The sequence below is a fragment of the Acomys russatus genome, chromosome 13, assembly GCF_903995435.1.
Source record: "Acomys russatus chromosome 13, mAcoRus1.1, whole genome shotgun sequence".
Classification (NCBI taxonomy): domain Eukaryota; kingdom Metazoa; phylum Chordata; class Mammalia; order Rodentia; family Muridae; genus Acomys; species Acomys russatus.
In genome coordinates, this window is record NC_067149.1 from 48,068,015 (window position 1) to 48,086,376 (window position 18,362).

At 41.4% G+C, this 18,362-nt stretch overlaps 1 protein-coding gene across 2 annotated transcripts in view; it reads left to right on the top strand.

Annotated features, from left to right (window-relative positions):
- The first annotated feature begins 869 nt into the window (after positions 1 to 869).
- The window catches only part of Bcl2l13 (BCL2 like 13), a 36,607-nt gene continuing 19,114 nt past the window's right edge, over positions 870 to 18,362 (top strand). For both annotated transcript variants that reach the window (XM_051155275.1, XM_051155276.1), the window contains exons 1-3: positions 870 to 981; positions 11,262 to 11,369; positions 13,637 to 13,793. In XM_051155275.1, coding sequence (XP_051011232.1) covers positions 870 to 981; positions 11,262 to 11,369; positions 13,637 to 13,793 — 377 coding nt within the window. The remainder of the gene's footprint in view (positions 982 to 11,261; positions 11,370 to 13,636; positions 13,794 to 18,362) is intronic.

The window sequence follows — 18,362 nt, forward strand, 5'->3', positions numbered from 1 at the left end:
AAGCATTCATACATAAAATATGTCTAAAGTTTTTAAATTGATGTAGATTTTCTATGGAAATTTTTTTTTTTTGAAGATTTATTTATTATTTATACAGTGTTCTGCTTGCATGTACCCCTGCACACCAGAAGAGGGCACCAGATCTTCTTATAGATGGTTGTGAGCCACCACGTGATTGCTGGGAATTGAACTCGGGACCTTTGGAAGAGCAGACAGTGCTTTTAACCTCTGAGCCATCTCTCCAGCCCCCAGAAATTTAAATAAAATTAGGTTCCAGTCAGATCCTATAGGCAAACAGTAAAACGAAGTGAAGCTCTTTCAGATAGAAAAGTTACTTAGGGAGAATGTTGAGTTGCTGGAAGAGGGAGTTAGTATTAAAAGAAATGAAAAAACAAATGGGGTTCAGGATATCTCCAATGTTTTTGCTACGTGGGTGGGAATAGAAAAATGAGGACGTTCCATTGAAATAGCTCAGTGGGTAAAGGTGTTTGCCATGCAGGCCTGGCCGCTCGAGTCTGACTCCCAGAACCATGTACAGGTAGAAGTAGAGAGCTGACTCCACACGTACACCATGACATGTGTGGCTCCATCAGACAGTAAAGCAAGTACATAGAAAAGAGTAAAAAAACAGAAAAGGAAAATGTACTCTGGACTTGAATAGTTAAGTTACTGCTTGTATAAAAATCAGTTAATTTTTAAAGATTACTGGAAAGAAAACTTGAGACATTTACCTTGGGAGTTCGATGAGTAATTGGAATCAGTGGGGAAGTTGATTCGTTTGTAACCAACTTTAAACTGAAAGAAACTTTTTGTTTTTAGATTTCCAACATCCTTAAACAGACCTCCTTGGAGCTCCCTCAGCCAGTTCAATGGCGTCCTCTACTACTGTGCCTCTAGGATTTCACTATGAAACAAAGTATGTTGTTCTCAGCTACTTGGGACTTCTCTCTCAGGAGAAACAACAAGGCCCCTCACCTCAAGGTACTGTCTTTGCTTTATGGTAGTTATGTTGCTCATTATAAGGCCATGATCTATAGTAATTTATGTGTAGGATCAAGTAATATTAACAAGCTTACACAGAATAATCACCCCACACCTTCCCATCCCTGTTCCATTCCTAGCTGCAACTGATTTTAGTGGGTTTGGGTTTTTGTCTTGTTGTTTCATTTTGAAACTTTAATTTATTGCATGAGTGTGTATCTGTGTGGGTGTGTACACACCATGATGTGTGTTTGCTGGTCAGAAGACAACATTGAGGAGTTTATTCTTTTTTTTTTTTCCCCTGAGACGGCTTCTCCATGTAGCCTTGGCTGTCCTGGATTCACTGTGTAGACCAGGCTGGCCTTGAACTCACAGAGATCATCTGCTTTTGCCTCCCTTTAATCCTCTGGAATTAAAGCCATGTGCCGCCGCTGCCGCCACCACCACCACCACCACCACCACCACCACCACACGTGGCTAAAGGGAAACATTTAATTGGGGCTTACAGTGCAGAGGGTTAGTCTAGAGTCATCATGGCCGTTACCATGGCAGCAGGCAGCGTACATGGTGCTGGAGAAGGAGCTGAGAGTGCTGCATCTCTCTTTCCTTTTTAAAGATTTATTTATTACATATACAGTGGTTTGCCTGCCTCTACCTCCCAAGGGCTGGGATCACAGGTGTGCGCCACCATGCCCAGCTTTGTTGTTGTTGTTGTTTCCACCCGCACACCCCACACACAAGGTTTCTCTGTGTAGCCCTGGCTGTCCTGGACTCTCTTTGTAGACCAGGTTGGCCTCGAACTCACAGAGATCCACCTGCCTCTGCCTCCCAGGTGCTGGAATGAGAGGCGTGCGTTTTTTGTTTTTAATGTAAATAGTGATCTGCCTGCATGAACACCTGCAGGCTAGAAGAGGGCATCAGATCGTGTGGCTGCTGGGAATTGAACTCAGGGCCTCTGGGGGAGCAGTCAGTGCCCTTAACCTCAGAGCCATCTCTCCAGCCCAATGGTTGTTGTTTTTGAGACAGGGTTTTTCTATATTTTTTTCTGAAGAAATACTGCTGAAGTTGAATGCCTTGTTTTAAATGTTTATTTTTTCTTATCATTGAGTCCCTGTAAATTGGGAGTATTTTGATGAGTTTTTATAGTTTGGCGATGTTTTTTATTTTCTATTATTTCATGATAGTAAATGCCATGCTTTGCCTTCTCCTGATAACACAGTAATTTTCTTTTCTTCCTCTTTCCTGTTTGACCCATTGCTACTCACAGGTGAAATAAAAGAGAAAGTTGTGGTATATACAGTTGGCATGGTAGCTGAATGCCAAGTAGTTACAGGATCATCACTGCGGTTTGTGATGAGAAGAGTGTGGTGCCAATACCACAGAGAGTCTGGGTTGCAGCTGTCATCTCTGCTGGCCCTAAAATAGCCCCCGGCTACACATGAAGGAGTGGCTGTGTTCCAGTTAAATTTTACTTTGGGCTCTGAATTTCCTGTTCATTTCTTTTTTATTTTCTTTTTGATAGTACTGAGACTGAACCTGGAACATTTGGAACAAATACTAAAATGACAACTGTGCTCTCTTTTTCAGCTATCTGAAAAGTTGGATAAAATAAAAGTTACTTTTCTATTACGGGTGTACTAATTAATTCCCAAGTATTCAGGAATTTTATTTTTATTAGTCTTTTTAAAAATTATTTATTTTATGTATATGAGTGCTCTTCCTGCATGTACACCTGCGTGACAGAAGAGGGCCTCAGATCACATTTTAGATGGTTGTGAGTCACCATGTGGTCGCCAGGAATTGAACTCAGGAAGAACAAGACAGTGCTCTTAACTGCTGAGCCATCTCTCTAGGCTTTTATTAATTAGTTTTTATTACTGATCCTTGGTTTAACTCTATTGTCGTCTGATTAAATGTAGCATGATTTAATTAACTCAACATTATAAGTTATTCTTGCTTGACTTCCAAGGTGATAGTGCTAGTAATACACTGTTGGACTGTTGGCCAAGGCCACATTATTTTGTTTTGTTTTGTTTTTCGAGACAGAGTCTCTCTGTGTTAGCCTTGGCTGTCCTGGGCTAGCTTTGTAGACCAGGCTGGCCTCGAACTCACAGCGATCCACCTGCCTCTGCCTCCCAAGTGCTGGGATTAAAGGCGTGCGCCACCAGGCCTGGCTTATTTTGTAAAGCTCTTCTATTAACTTTTTTTTTCTAGATTCTTGCTATACCCACCTTCATAGCTGATTTTGTTTTTTGGTTTTTGGAGACAGCATGTGTCTGTGTAGTCTTGGCTGTCCTGGACTTTCTCTGTAGACCAGGCTGGCCTTGAACTCACAGAGATCTGCCTGCCTCTGCCTCTGGAGTGCTGGGATTATAGGTGTGTGCCACCACGCCTGGCTGCCTTGCATATTTTATGCCAAGTGATAATTTTTGTGACGTTCAATGTGGCATATATTAACATAGACTACCTTATGTTCTCTGCTCAGTAATATAGACTGAATAAGGAGACATTTCTATTCTTTTTTGTGTAATAACTAGGGGTTGAACCCAGCTAATTATGTGTCCTACCTCTGAGCTACAGCATCAGCTTTATATAATTCTTTTTTGAAAGGATAGTTACATTGTCAACAGTATGTGACAAATGCATGTTTATATAATAACCTTTTATTATTCCTTCTAAAACTGCTAGTGCCTGCTATTTTTCTAATTTTCTATGAATTTGACTCTTTTCGGTACTTTATATAAAGTACGTCATTTTGTAACCTTCTTCTTCTTCTTCTTCTTCTTTTTTTTTTTTTTTTTTTTTTGTTTTTTCAAGACAAGGTTTCTCTATGTAGCCTTGGCTGTCCTAGACTTGCTTTGTAGACCAGGATGGCCTCGAACTCACAGTGATCTGCCTGCCTCTGCCTCCCAAGTGCTGGGATTAAAGGTGTGCGCCACCTTGCCCGCCTTAAATCTCTTTCCTTAATATATGTACGTACCACATTTTGTTATCCATTCATCTGTTTTATAGAGATTTGAGTTTTCTTACATTTTGGCTATTGTGAATAGTTCTTCCTTTGAACATGGATGTACAAATATCTGCTTACGTTTCTGTTTTGAATTTTTTTTTCTTTTTTAGATTAGATGTCATATAGCTTAAGATGGCCTTGAACTCTGTGTAGCTAGAGGTGATCATGAAGTCCTCCAGTTACTACCTCCTGAGTGTTGGAATTGTAGGTTTATGGACTTAGGAGATGACTGAGCAGGCAAGGTGTGCCACATAAAACATGCCTGGTTTATATTTATGCATGCTAGGTATGCACAAAGCCATCGGAGCTACATCCCTGGCTTTTGCTTTGAATTCGGTCTGTTATATATCCCAGATGTAGGATTGCTTTGTCATATGCAATCCTAGATTTAACTTTTATTTATTTAGGCTTTTTAAAAGGGGGTCTCAGGGATCTCACTCGCTCAGGCTGGCCTGGAACTCACTGTAGCCTCATTTAGCCTCAGATTTATAAGTGTAAGCCACTATTGTGTGTGTGTGTGTGTTACATAGGTAGGTCACAGGACAACTTTTTAGTGTTGGTTCTCTCCATTTTCATGAGTTTGGTGGAGCACTTGTGCAGCAAGTGCCTTTACCTGTTGAGTCATGTCATAGGCCCTTAGCCCCCAGATCTTGTAATTTTCATTTGCACATACTTTTATGTGCTAACTGGCCGTTTGTGTACCATTGGAGAAAAATCTGTTTCCTATCTTTCTTCTGTTTTTGAGTAGGTTCTTTATCTTCCTGTTGTTCAGCTGTGTGATTTGTTATATATTCTGCATTCCCAGTGTGGTTTACTTCCTGCCACTAAATTTTCATTTTGATGAGGTTCAGTGTTTTTTTTTTTTTTTTTTTTCATTGATTTTCTTGTGCTTTTTGATATTTCAGAAAGCATTGCCTAGAGTTTCATAGCTTTAATCTCTTAAATCTAGACATCTGATCAATTTTTTTGTGTTGATTTGTGTATGTGTGTTTGAAGTAATAGTCAGTTGATTGCTTTGGTTTGGAATATCTAGTCCTAGACCATGTATTGAAAGTGTTACGCTTTCCTTGAGTAGCTTTGATGCCCTTCTCAAAAATCAGTTGACAGGATGAGACGTGGTGGTGCACACATGTCATTCCATGTTAGCTTTAGGAGTCTAAAGCAGGAAGATGGTGACTTGGAAGCCAATCCAGGCTATAGAGTAAGTTTTAGCTTTTAAAAAATAAGGAATACAAAAATATCAGAAATCTATTGATCATAAATATACATTTCTAGTTTTAAATTAAATTCTGTATGTTTTATTATAATTTACTATCCTTTTTGTTTGTTTGTTTTTCTGAGACAGAGTCTTGTGTAGTACCCTCATTCTCTGGACAGTGAGAGTCCAGTGCATGGGGCATCTTGCTGTCAGTCTTTACAATGTACAGATTTGGGAGTTGATGTAAGTTCAGGCTCATACTTATTTTGTCTTGTTTATCTTAATTTTTTCTCTATTGCTGTCATTTTAACACCATGACCAAAAGCAGCTTGGGGAGGGAAGGGTTTATTTGGCTTACATGTTCTGAACACAGTCTATCATGAGGGACGCCAAGGCAGGAACTCGAGCAGGGCAGCAGAGGCCACAGAGGAATGCTGCTTATGGGCTTGTTCCTCATGGCTTCCTTTTCTGTGGGGGTGACAGCTGCCTACAATGGGCTGGCCCCACCCAAGTGGACCATTATTCAAGAAAATGCCCCATAGCCTCACTCACCTACAGGCTGACGTGATGAAGGCATTTTCTCAACTGAAGATATCTCTTCCCAGATGCCCCAGCTTTTACATGCTGGGGTTAAAGGAGTGCTTCACTGTGTCCAGCCTAAAAAAGTTATTTTTTAGATTTATTTATATTATATTATACATCTGAGTGCTTTACCTGCCTATATGTATGTGTGCTACATGTATACCTGGTGCCTGCAAAGGTCAAAAGGAGAGTATCAGATAGATGGAACTATAGTCATGAAAGGTTGTGAACCACCATGTGGATGCTGGGAACCAAACCCCGGTCTTCTGCACCAGCAACAAAAAGGCCATTTTTCTAGTCTCCACCTTAGAAGTAATTTTAGTATGCTCCAATTCAGAGATTTGTAGATACAGAATTTACTTCTCTTTGATTTAACCCATTCAGTTTGGCCAAAATGTGTTAATGGTACTCAATTTAAAAGCTCTGGACAAATTTCAGAGCTAGGATATGCTGGTTGCTGACTCACTTAACTCTTAGTTGGGATTCAAGTGGGTGGACGCTAGCGTGCTAATGTCTGTTTATCTTTGAACTGTCTCCCATGGATTCACTGAACAGGATTTATGCTGCGTTGGCCCTACTGTGTAGTTCTGTGCTCAGAATGTCTGGGTGGAGAGGATTAATTAGATGAAGATCACTGAGTCTGTCTGTCCTTGCATAGCTGGCTCGCTGGCCCTTTGTACCCTAACAGCCGTAGCCTTTTTCTGGTCAGGCTTTCCACATGGCTTATTATCAAGTATGACAACTTGTCGTGTGTAATCAGCATCATGTCAGTGTCATGAGAACAGGCCCTCCTCTAGTCAGCTGCTGCCTAATCTGGTGGGGTGTGAGGCATATGGTAATCAAGGCATGTCACTCACTGTGTGGGTTGGTGGTGGTGCTAGGGGCTGTGTGGGGCTCTGTATGTGTTGGATGTGCATATCTTCCAGATGGAGGCTTATGACAGATGGCGCAGCTTATTCCTTATTTGAGACTGTGCGTCAGAAATTATAATTATACATTCTAGAGTTCAATAATAAGTCACTTAACAGATATTCTCTCTCTCTCTCTCCCCCCCTTCCCCTCCCTCCCTCCCCCCTGTACCGCCCCTCTCTCTCCAGACTGTCCTTGAACTTGTGACAGTTCTTCTCAGTCTCCTAAATGCTGGGATTACAGGCATGAGCCACCACTGCAATCAGAAGATCTGTTTTTCAATATTGTTTTTTTATGGATTATTGGTGTATTGGCCAATGATGATTTACAGACTGTCAATCTGGTTATTGAATATAATTCTCATAAGTGTGGAGGCAGTAGTTGAGGTCTGATTCTTTTTTTTTTTCCTTTCTCTGTATTCTCTATTTTGATCCACTGCCATAAATAAATGGTGTATTTATTGCCCTGTATATGTGGTTAGTCAGTTTTCATATTCTCTTGTAGAAGATTACTGCTCAGTTTCCTTACTTCTTTTAAATTTTGCCATTTTAGGCCGGGCATGGTGATACACGCCTTTATTCCCAGCACTTGGGAGGCAGAGACAGGTGCATCACTCTGCGTTCGAGGCCAGCCTGGTCTACAAAGAGAGTCCAGGATAGCCATGGCTAACACAGAGAAACTCTGTTTCGAAAAACAAAAACAAATCTTTTTTTTGTCATTTTAGTAGCCTCAAAGCAGTAGCAAATAACTTTATGCCTCTATATTTACATATTAATCATTATTTTTTGTCTGTATAAATTACAGAAATTCAGTTGAATTTCTTTTTGTATGGGTCTTTTTCCACAGGCAGTTTATTCTTGTATACCATTAAGTGCAGTGAGGTTGTGTTACGTACATGTTTCTCTGTCCACCGTAATTATTTAGGTCTGTACCACAATAGGCAGTGATGGCCACCACTATCAAGTATAATTTATTTTAACTTTGTGTCTATTGGTTCTTTGAGTGCACGCATGTCTGTGTGAGGATGTTGAATCCGCTAGAACAGGAGTTACAGACAGTTTTGAGCTGCCATGTGGGTGCTGGGAATTGAACCTCGGTCCTCTGGAAGAGCTTTCAAAACTCTTAATTGCTGAGCCATCTCCCAGCCTGCCTGTCTGTCTGTCTGTCTTTTCTTTTTTCAAGACAGGGTTTCTCTATGTAGCCTTGGCTGTTCTGGTCTCGCTTTGTAGACCAGGCTGGCCTCGAACTCACAGTGATGCGCCTGCTTCCCTGAGTGCTGGGACTAAAGACATGCGCCACCATGCCTAGCTGTCTCAAAGTATTTGTGACGTGGTCAGAACAAAGTGTATAGGCTAGAGTACATGTAAGTGCTAACTCTGGTACAGTCTAAATGGTGCTGAAGTCTTCTACTGAACTTCATGCATAGCTAAGTGTAACTGAAGAGTAGGCGTATAGCACAGTTGATAGAGTGCTTGCCTAGCATGCATGAAACCCTAGGCTCAATCCCCAGCACCACAGAAAACTGGGCATGATGACACACAATCACAAGTTCACGGTCACTCTTGACTATATAGTGAGCTCAAGTTCAGCCTAGGAAAGTTGAGACTCTATCTTAAAAAAAAAAAAATCACTGAAGACATAATGGAGAAGTAGACTTAAATCAGTCCTTGGAGGAATAATTTAATCAGGAAATAGAATAAATAGGAAGAAGAAAGGCAATGAAGCAAAAATGAAACATAGTGTGATTTGTTTATTGAATAGTGAAGAAATTAGCAATGAATTAATATTTGGTTGCTTCTTAAAATATTCATTACACATAATTTAACGTGGCTTGTATAAGTGTGCACAATAGAGCCAGACATGATGGCCCATACTTGAAATCTCAGCAACTGGAATGGGAGACAGAGGATAGTGCTGGATGCCAGCTAGAGCTATTTAGTAAGACCCTGATTCAATCCCTTCCCTCTCAAAAAAGTATATAATGGGACTGAGGAGATATTTCTGCTAGTAAAGTGCCTACCATGCAAACACGAGAACTTGAGGTGGACCCCCCCAGGACCCATGTGGTAAAAGCCAGATGCCGTGGTATTGGTCTGTAACCCCAGTATTGAGAAGAACACAGATGGATTCGCTAGAATTCATTGGCTAGTTAGTGTGCTCCACAGAGACCCTGTTTCAAAAAATAAGATGGATGGGCTGGAGAAATGGCTCAACAGTTAAGAGCACTGACTATGGCCATATTGATACCCGTGGTCCATGCTGCCACCAGAAACTAAGAGGAGGTCCTTGGCCTGTGCTGATGCTGAAAGACCATGTTTTCTTTTTTTTTCTTTAAAGATTTATTATGTATACAGTATGCATCAGATCACATTATAGATGGTTGTGAGCCACCATGTGGTTGATGGGAATTGAACTGAGGACCTCTGGAAGCGCAGTCAGTGCTCTTAACCACTGAGCCATCTCTCCATCCCCCGACCATGTTTTCTTTAACTAGCTAGTTCCCTAATGATTGACACACAGAGACTATAACTATTCTGTATATATTAATTAATACAGGCAACTATTATGGCAACACTTGCCTTTTTATTTTATTTTATTTATTTATTTATTTTGGTTTTTCTAGACAGGGTTTCTCTGTGTAGCCCTGGCTGTCCTGGACTCGCTTTGTAGACCAGGCTGGCCTCGAACTCATAGCGATCTGCCTGTCTCTGCCTCCCAAGTGCTGAGATTAAAGGTGTGCGCCGACATGCCTGATGGAAACAGTTGTCTTTAACCAGATAGTTCCCCAATGCTTGACACCGAGAGACTGTGACTTATTATTAAGCTATAGGCACTATGCTGGGCAGATTCTGAGCTATTCCAATCCATCAATCTGTCTTCATGGCACACTTCCCTGGACCTCGTGCTACTCTACCATCCTGCTACATCTTCTGGCCCTTGCCCCCCAAATCTCCTGACCCCAGGCTAGGGAACCTACCTAAACTCTAACTACCTCTTCTGCCCAGCCACAGGCTTAAGCATCTTTACTAACCGATCAGGGATAATTGGGGAACATTCCTTACATCATATGGATATAGGAAATGATTCCACATTTATAACAGTGTCCATGGCAGGACAGTAACCAGATCTCATGACACTGAAATCAGCATCTGATTTGTTTTGTTTTTTTGGAGACAGGGTTTCTCTGTGTAGCCTTGCTTTGTAGACCAGGCTGGCCTTGAACTCATAGAGATCTGCCTGCCTCTGCCTCCCGAGTGCTGGGATTAAAGCTGTGCACTACCACACCCAACTTGAAATCAGCATCTGAAAACACAGTGCACAAGACCCTTTTCCAACACCATGCTGTTGCCAGAAACCGTGTACAAGCCTAGGATCCATGCTTCTGCTCACTGTGAAGGGCAAGGAAGCTACTTTCACAGTGGTATAGGTTATCTTCAGGTGTACAGTTGAGAAAAAGGAACATAGAAGGCTTCTGTGACATCTCTAGCACTCCCACCCCCGAAGTAATGGCCTAAAAAGGAAACTATCAAAGAGAACTCTTAAATATTGTGATAATGGGCCTGGACACATGGTTCAGTGGTTAAGAACACTGTCTGCTCTTCTAGAGGTCAAGAGTTCAATTCCCAGCACCCACATGGTGGCTTACAACCATCTTTTTTTGGTGATGGTGTCAGTGGGGGAAAGATAGGGTTTCTCTGTGTAGCCTTGGCTGTGCTAGACTCACTTTGTAGACCAAGCTGGCTTTGAACTCACAGAGATCCGCCTCCTCTGCCTCCCTGAGTGCTGGGATTACTGGTGGTTGCTTACAACCATTTATAATGCCCTCTTTGGACATACATGTAAATAAAGCACTCATATACATACATAAATAAATCTTTAAAAAAAAACCCCACTAAGCATGCCAAAAAAATTGTGATAAGAATGCTGAAGTGTAGCTTTCCACAATTGTGAAATTCTTAAATAATCAATAAAAATATTATGTTGATAAAGAGCACACTGGCTGCTCTTCCAAATGATCTGGGTTCAATTCCTAGCACCCACATGGCAACTCATAACAATATGTAACTCCCGCTGGGTGTGGTGGCGCATGCCTTTAATCCCAGCACTTGGGAGGCAGAGGCAGGCGGATTGCTGTGAGTTCGAGGCCAGCCTGGTCTATAAAGTAAGTCCAGGACAGCCAGGGTGACACAGAGAAACCCTGTCTTGAAAAGACAAAACAAAAAAAGACTTTACTCTCAGTACATAGGGCCACATACTTCTTTTAATTGTTGTTTCTTTTTGCTTTTTGGTTTTCAATTCTGTGTGTGTCATTTAGCAGGTGCCCTTCCACAGTCTGTACTCAGCTTTGTTGTTGTGAAAGATGCCTTCTAGCCTTGCTTTCTGACTTAGTACTAAATGTAAACAGTTCTGGATTTTGTTTTTGCTGGGTGTTTTGAGATAGGGTATCCCTATGCTGCACAGGCTGGCTCTATGCTCCTGATCTGAAGTGACCCTCCTGCCACAGCCTCCACATGTGGCTGATACTGCTGTATCCTAATGGCTTATCTGTCCCTTCCCATAGCAATCTCTTGTTTGTTTCAGGAGCTCAACTAGATGTCCTGCCACAGTCCGTGGATCCAGAAGTTCTACTAAAAGTTAAATCTGAAATTGAGGAAGAACTGAAATCCTTGGACAAAGAAGTCTCTGAAGGTCTGTTCACTCTGACTATCCTGGGCAATGTGTAGATTTTGTTGTTTTAGTTGTTTGTGTGTGTGTGTGTGTGTGTGTGTGTGTGTGTGTGTGTGTGTGTCTCTCTCTCTTTGAGACAGGTTTTTTTTTGTGTGTGTGTAGCCCTGGCTGTCCAGGAATTTGCTCTGTAGACTATGCTGACCTCAAACTCAATAGAGATCTTCCTGTTCCTTACTCTAGTGCTGGGTTTAAGATGTGCACCACCACATCTGGAGCACCTCTTCCAAAGATTTCTTTTCTGTGTGTGTTCACAGGTTCACAGTATCACCTGTGAATCCCTGTAGAACAGGTCTCACTTCCCATTAGAAAATGATTTTCATAGCTTAATAACTTTTTTGCCAAAATATACATTTTAAATTATATTTTATAGCCAGGTGGTGGTGGCGCACACCTTTAATGCTAGCACTTGGGAGGCAGAGGCAGGGGGATCTCTGAGTTCAAGGCCAGCCTGGTCTACAGAGTGAGTTCCAGGACAATCAGGGATACACAGAGAAATCTTGTCTTAGAAAACAACAACAAAACCCCAAAAAACCGAAACAACAAGAAAAGATATTTTATTTTTGAAAACATTGTAATTACATCATTTCCTTTTTCTTTCCTCTTTTTCCTTCCAGCCATGTACCTTTTTCATGCTCGCCCCCCCCCCCAAAGAAATTGCTGGGATGTGTGTTCCTAAATAAATAAAGCATAATGACTCTCAACAAACAACTGATAGACTGTGTTTATAAATAAGTGCCTTGTTAATTGTCAAAGAAGATGAATAAAAATACATGAACAAACTGGGCATGCTGGCTGGCTTGTAGTCCTAGCACTTGGGAGGCAGAGAGATGAAGATCCTTATAATTTTGAGGCCAGCCTGGGCTACATAGTAAATACCAGGTGAAGCTATAGTGATACATACACTCACAAAAATAAGTAAGTAAGTAAATAAATAAATAAATAAACACAAATTTATAAATAAGCCATTTGTCATGGTTTTTGCCTACAATCCTAGCACTTAGGAGACTGAGGTAGGAGCAGCATGAGTTCAAAATCAAGGGCTATATAGGGAGACCTCCATCTAAAAACCAAAACAATAAAACCTTAAAATTTAGAACCTATCAATTTTGTATTCCAGCCAAGATTAGTATGTATAACGATTATCTCTCTAAGTATTTTATAACTCTTGTTCTTAATAATAAATACCTTAGTTTCATGGGTTTTCTTTTCTTTCTTTCTTCCTTTTCTTTATATTTTTGTTTTTTTGAGGCCGAATCTCATTGGATCCCAGGTTGGCCTTAGATTTACTATGTAGCCAAGGCTGGTCTTGAATTCTCAATCATCTTGCCTCTACCACCATAGTGTGCTACCATGCCTACCTTTGTGTATTTATTTATTTATTTGTCTGTCTGTCTCAGAACTCAATTTGTAGGCAAGACTGGCCTTGAGGGATGTGCCTGCCTCTACCTTTCAAGTGCTGGTTTAAAAGCAGGTGCCACCATACCTTCTTTGTTTGCTTGTTTTTTATACAGGCTCTTGCCCAGCTGATTTGAACTCACCGTGTAGCCCTGGCAGGTTTCCTACTTGAGGTCCTTTTGCCTCAGAATCCTGAGTGTCAGACTTACAGGTGTGCACCATTACACCTGGCTTATAGCACAGCTCTTGATACTTTTATTTTATTTTATTTTTAAAGATTTATTTATTATTATGTGTACAGTATTCTGTCTGCATGTACACCTGCAGGCCAGAAGAGGGCATCAGATCACATTATAGATGGGTGTGAGACACCATGTGATTGCTGGGAATTGAACTCAGGACTTTTGGAAGAGCAGTCAGTGCTCTTAACCTCTGAGCCATTTCTCCAGCCCCTGGTACTTTTATTTTTTATGTTTGTTTGTTTGTTTTTGGTGGGGGGTTGAAATAGGGTTTCTCTGTGTAGCCTTGGCTTTCCTGGACTCCCTTTGTAGACCAGGCTGGCCTGTAACTCACAGAGATCTGCCTGCCTCTGCCTCCCGAGTGCTGGGATTAAAAGTGTGTGCAACCATGCCCGGCTTTTATTTTTTATGTGTATGGATGTTTTGTCTGCATGTATACCGTGTGTGCCTAGTATCCATGCAGGCCCAGAAAAGGGCTTTGGATCCCCTGGGGCTGGGTGCTGGGAATCAAACCCTGGTCCTCTGTTCTTGGCAGCTGCCAATCTCTGCAGCCTCAGTACCGTCTATTAATTCTGGTCTTTCTTTTGTCTTCAGCTTTCACCAGCACAGGCTTTGACTGTCACACCTCACCAGTGTTCAGCCCTGCTAACCCTGAAAGTTCAATAGAAGACTGCTTGGCCCACCTTGGAGAAAGGGTGTCACAGGATCTGAAAGAGCCTTTGCATAAAGCACTGCACACAATCCTCAGCCAGTGAGTTGGAGTTGTGGAGTGGGGCACTTCTTCTCCAAGTGTCTGGGTCATGCAGAGGCTGTGTGGCTGAGGCTTTGCCTCAGGCAGCTCTTCACCTTTCCTTCCTCTGTGCTCCTTAAAGCATCTGTTTTGTGTTTTGAATGCCAGATTTGCCTCAAAGTGGGGATTTAAATATTCCAACAAAGATCTCATGGTTTTTATTTACCAGTTGAGCTGTCAGGTTTCAACAGATACATTTACTGTGTTAGGAACACAGGCTATGGCCCTTGTCCTAATCACTCTTTGTTTCTGTTCCATTTAGTTCCATCTTTATCCGGCTGGCGGGTTGTGCACTGTAATGTGTGGTTGGCACTAACTTTGCATGTTAGATACGATTCTAAACAGAGATAATGTTATCCTTTGGGTTTGCCCATCTGCCTGTGAGTAGCTTCTCCTACAGTGAGCTCCTTTCCAGCTATGACCTTCAGCATAGGAGAGCTAAAATGGAGAGGCTAGTGAACACGCGAGCACGCTAGAACAGAACCACTCCACTCCACTTATGATCAGTCTCAAGAGTCAGCCTCCCCTAATTCTTCGATGAGAATCGTGAGGAGTTAGTATGATTAGCATGAATTGATAAAGATGGGTCTCGGGGAAATGTGTTCCTCACCAAAAGGCTGAAATTCAGATGACAAATCACTGTTGTAGTAAGGACATTACATGTAGTTCAGGGTTCTAGTTGGCTGTGTCTTATCAGGCAATAATTAGGGGTTATTCCTATATATTCTGGTGAAACAAGCAAATACAAAATTTCAAATTATACTCAGTGAAATGAAACCATCATTGGATTTTCTGTCTCAGACACAAACTTAAATAAATGTGGAAATGCCAGGGTAGTAGCGCTCGCCTTTAATCCCAGCACTCGGGAGGCAGAGGCAAGCGGATCTCTGAGTTCCAGTCCAGCCTGGTCTACAAAGTGAGTCCAGGACAGCCAGGACTACACAGAGAAACCCTGTCTTAAAAAAAAAAAAAGTGGAAAGGACGATCTGAGTGGAGTGGCCAGGAAATTTGGGTATGGAAAAGGGGCATGGCTTTCCAGAAGTGCTCAGAGAGCAGCTGTCCCTGAGCTCCATGGGCCTGAGGAGCTGAAGCAGGCTTCATCAAGATTCTCTGTCCTTAAATGTTCATCTGTTGTGTATATAGAGATTACAGCCTTAAAGTGTTCTGGGCTGGGGAGATGCTCAGTGGGTAAGAGCACTGGCTGCTCTTCCAGAGGACCTAAGTTTAATTCCCAGCAACCACATGGCAGCTCACAACTGTCTGTAACTCCAGTTTCAGGGAATCCAACACCTCGCACAGATGAACGTAGGCAAAACACATAAAGTAGTATTAAATAAAAAATTTTTAACTTCTATTTTCTTTTTTTGTCTATTTTGAGACAGGGTCTCACTTTATTCCAGGCTTGACCTGAATTCACAGAGATCCATTTACCTTTGTCTCCTAAGTGTTGAGTAAAGGCATGTGCTGCCACCATGTCTGGCCTTAAAGACTTACTTTTATCTTTATTTTTATTTATATGTGTGCTAATGCCAAGGAGGCCTGAGACAGGCCTTGGGTCCCTGGACCAGGAGTGACAGATCCCAGTGTGGGTGCTTGGAACTGAGCAGGGGCGGGAAGTGACCTTAATCTTAACTGCTGAGTTCTTTCTCCAGCTCCTTTATGCAAATTGTTTCGTTCTTCACATGTCAGTTTCTACATTTGTTAATTGTAACTTGGCTGAGAAATTACCAATCCTCCAATGAACAGAATGATATAATTCTGTTTTTCTAAATAGGGTCTCTTACTATGGAGTCTTAGCTGGCCTGGAACTCACAGAATTTCACCTTGCCTCTGCCTTACAAGGGATAGCATTAAAGCTTTGTGCCATCGTGCCCAGAGTTTCTTTTTACTTTAAGAGAAAACTAGTTTGCAGTTTGCGTGAATATTTACTTTTCCCAAGCCCTAAATAATGATACAATTATTTTTGAAGAAGACAGTATCTTTTCTTTTTCTTTTTTTTTAATTACATATACATGCCAAAAGAGGGCACCAGATCTCATTATAGATGGTTGAGAGTTACCATGTAGTTGCTGGGAATTGAACTCAGGACCTCTGGAAGAACAGACAGTGCTTTTATTCTCTGAGCTATCTCTCCAGCCCCAAAGGCAGTATCTTAAAGTGGAAATATCTCCTACTCCAAATGGTTTTGATAAAGTGGGGGAATTAATCTTGAACTCTTTATATGAAATACCCTTGATTTCTAAAGATACCCTCTTTCTTAGACCTCTTAAGGAAGGCTGGTATTCAGCTCCTTTCTCTTCTTTGTATTAAAACATGAATGTTTTAACCTGTTACATTTTTCATGTGCATGTATGTGTGTGTATCTCATGTTTTAAATCATGTTTCAGTCTTGATGACAAAGTACTTAGTCTGATGGCCTCAGGGGAAGCTTCAGGGAGATAAAGGGAGGAGGGTGGTGGAGTTGCTGGTGAATTTTGAGTTTCACAGGACTCAGGATGTATCCTAAGATGTCTCACAGAATCTCAAACACCACTGAGAGTGTGATGGCAGCACTGTGTCTGTGTTGTGCTTGCACTGTGGCAGTGAGCTGCTCAGCAGAGTGATAGCTGTGCCATCACAGTGATGTCCTGCAGTCTAGACTAGTGCTGCTCAGTAGGTACAGTGCCCGTCACATGAAGGAAACACATCTCGCAAACACAAAAAGCACGGCACTAGTGAAAATTTTAATATATTTTCAACCAGTATAGTCAAAATACTTTAAAAACTCAAATTACTAGTGAGATATTTCACATTCTTTTTTTTTTTTTCCCTGACTGACTCTTTGAAATCCAGTATGTGTTAATATTTTAAGCACAATAGGTACATTTCAATTTTTTTTTTTCTTTTTTTGGTTTATTGAGACAGGGTTTCTCTGTGTAGCCTTAGCTGTCCTGGACTCACTTTTGTAGACCAGGCTGGTCTCGAACTCCAAATATTTTTTTAAGCTACATGTGACATCTAGACATTTTTGTGGCATATATCAAAACCCTTGAATACTCGAAATGGAAGAGGTGTGCTGTTGGGGCCATATCCAATTGCGTGCTGGCCAGGCATGGTTTGGGGGTTGTCGTCTCCGCTTTTTCTAATTGTGCCTTCCTAAGTAATACTGTATGATGCAATGTAAAATATAAGCATGCAACATATAAAGCCTAATATACTAGGCCACTAATCAGTGGCAATTATTTTATTTTGTTTTGTTTTTTCAAAACAGCATTTCTGTGTGTATCCTTGTCTATCCTGGAACTCACTCTGTAGACTAGGCTGACTTTGAACTCGGTAAGATTCACCTGCTTCGGACTGGAGAGATGGCTCAGTGGTTAAGAGCACTGTTTGCTCTTCCAAAGGTCCTGAGTTCAATTCCCAGCACCCACATGATGGCTCACAACCATCTATAGTGAGATCTGGTGCCCTCTTCTGGCCTGCTGTCACACATGCAGGCAGAACACTGTATGAATAATAAATAAATAAATCTTTAAAAAAAAAAAGATTCTCCTGCTTCTGCCTTCTGAGTGCTGGGATTAAAGGTGTGCGCCACCACCGCCTGGCTAGTGGTAGTTATTCTTATATATTCATCTGCTGAAAAATTCATGGACTAGAGTAATCAGAATAGAAAGAAACTGGACTTTAAAAACCTATAAAACCAAGAATCCTCCCACTTTTTATTTTTTAATTTATCTATTTATTTATAGTTTTGTTTGTTTTGAGACAGGGTCTCTCTACATAACCCTGGCTGTCTTGGAACTTAACTGTGTAGATCAGGCTGGCCTTGAAGACACGGAGTTCTGTCTGCCTTTGCCTCTTGAGTGCTCGGACTAAGAGCATGCACCACTATACCTGGCTTCCACTTTTAAAAAAAAATCTCTTAGTCTCTTAATACTTACTCCAAATAGGAAGGGTAAGTTTGTTTTCCAAGATATTGTTGCCTTTACCTTATTGGCACCATATTTTTGTTTTGTTTTAAAGGTGTACAGGAAATAGTGCTTAAAGTTCTTCAGCAGATTTCAGTAAGACTTGTAGTCTCTGGTAATGTCTCAGGGCTTGGATCTAAGTTTTGGACTAATGGGTGGATTTGTTGTTTTTGAGGCAGGCTTTTGCTATATTGCCCTAACTGGTCTGGTATTCACTGTGTAGCCCAGGCTATCCTATTACTCAGCTTCTTCAGTGCTGAGATGATAGGGATGTGTCGGGGAGCAGGCTTTCCCATGATGATAGGGATGTGTGGGGAGCAGGCTTTTTCCAGGATTTTGTATTAGACTGCAAGTAAAAGACAGGACACCACTTATTACCCTTGTCTGTTCCAACCTTAGTCTTAAAAAGTCTTTGATGACTTACTTATAATTTTTAACATTTACACTTTTTTTTTCTGTTTTTTTTTAAGACAGATTTTTTTCTCTGTGCGTGCGTGTATGCGTGTGTGTCTATTGTGGAACTCATTTTGTAGACCAGACTAGCCTTGAACTTAGAGATCCACCTGCTTCTGCCTCCCAAGTG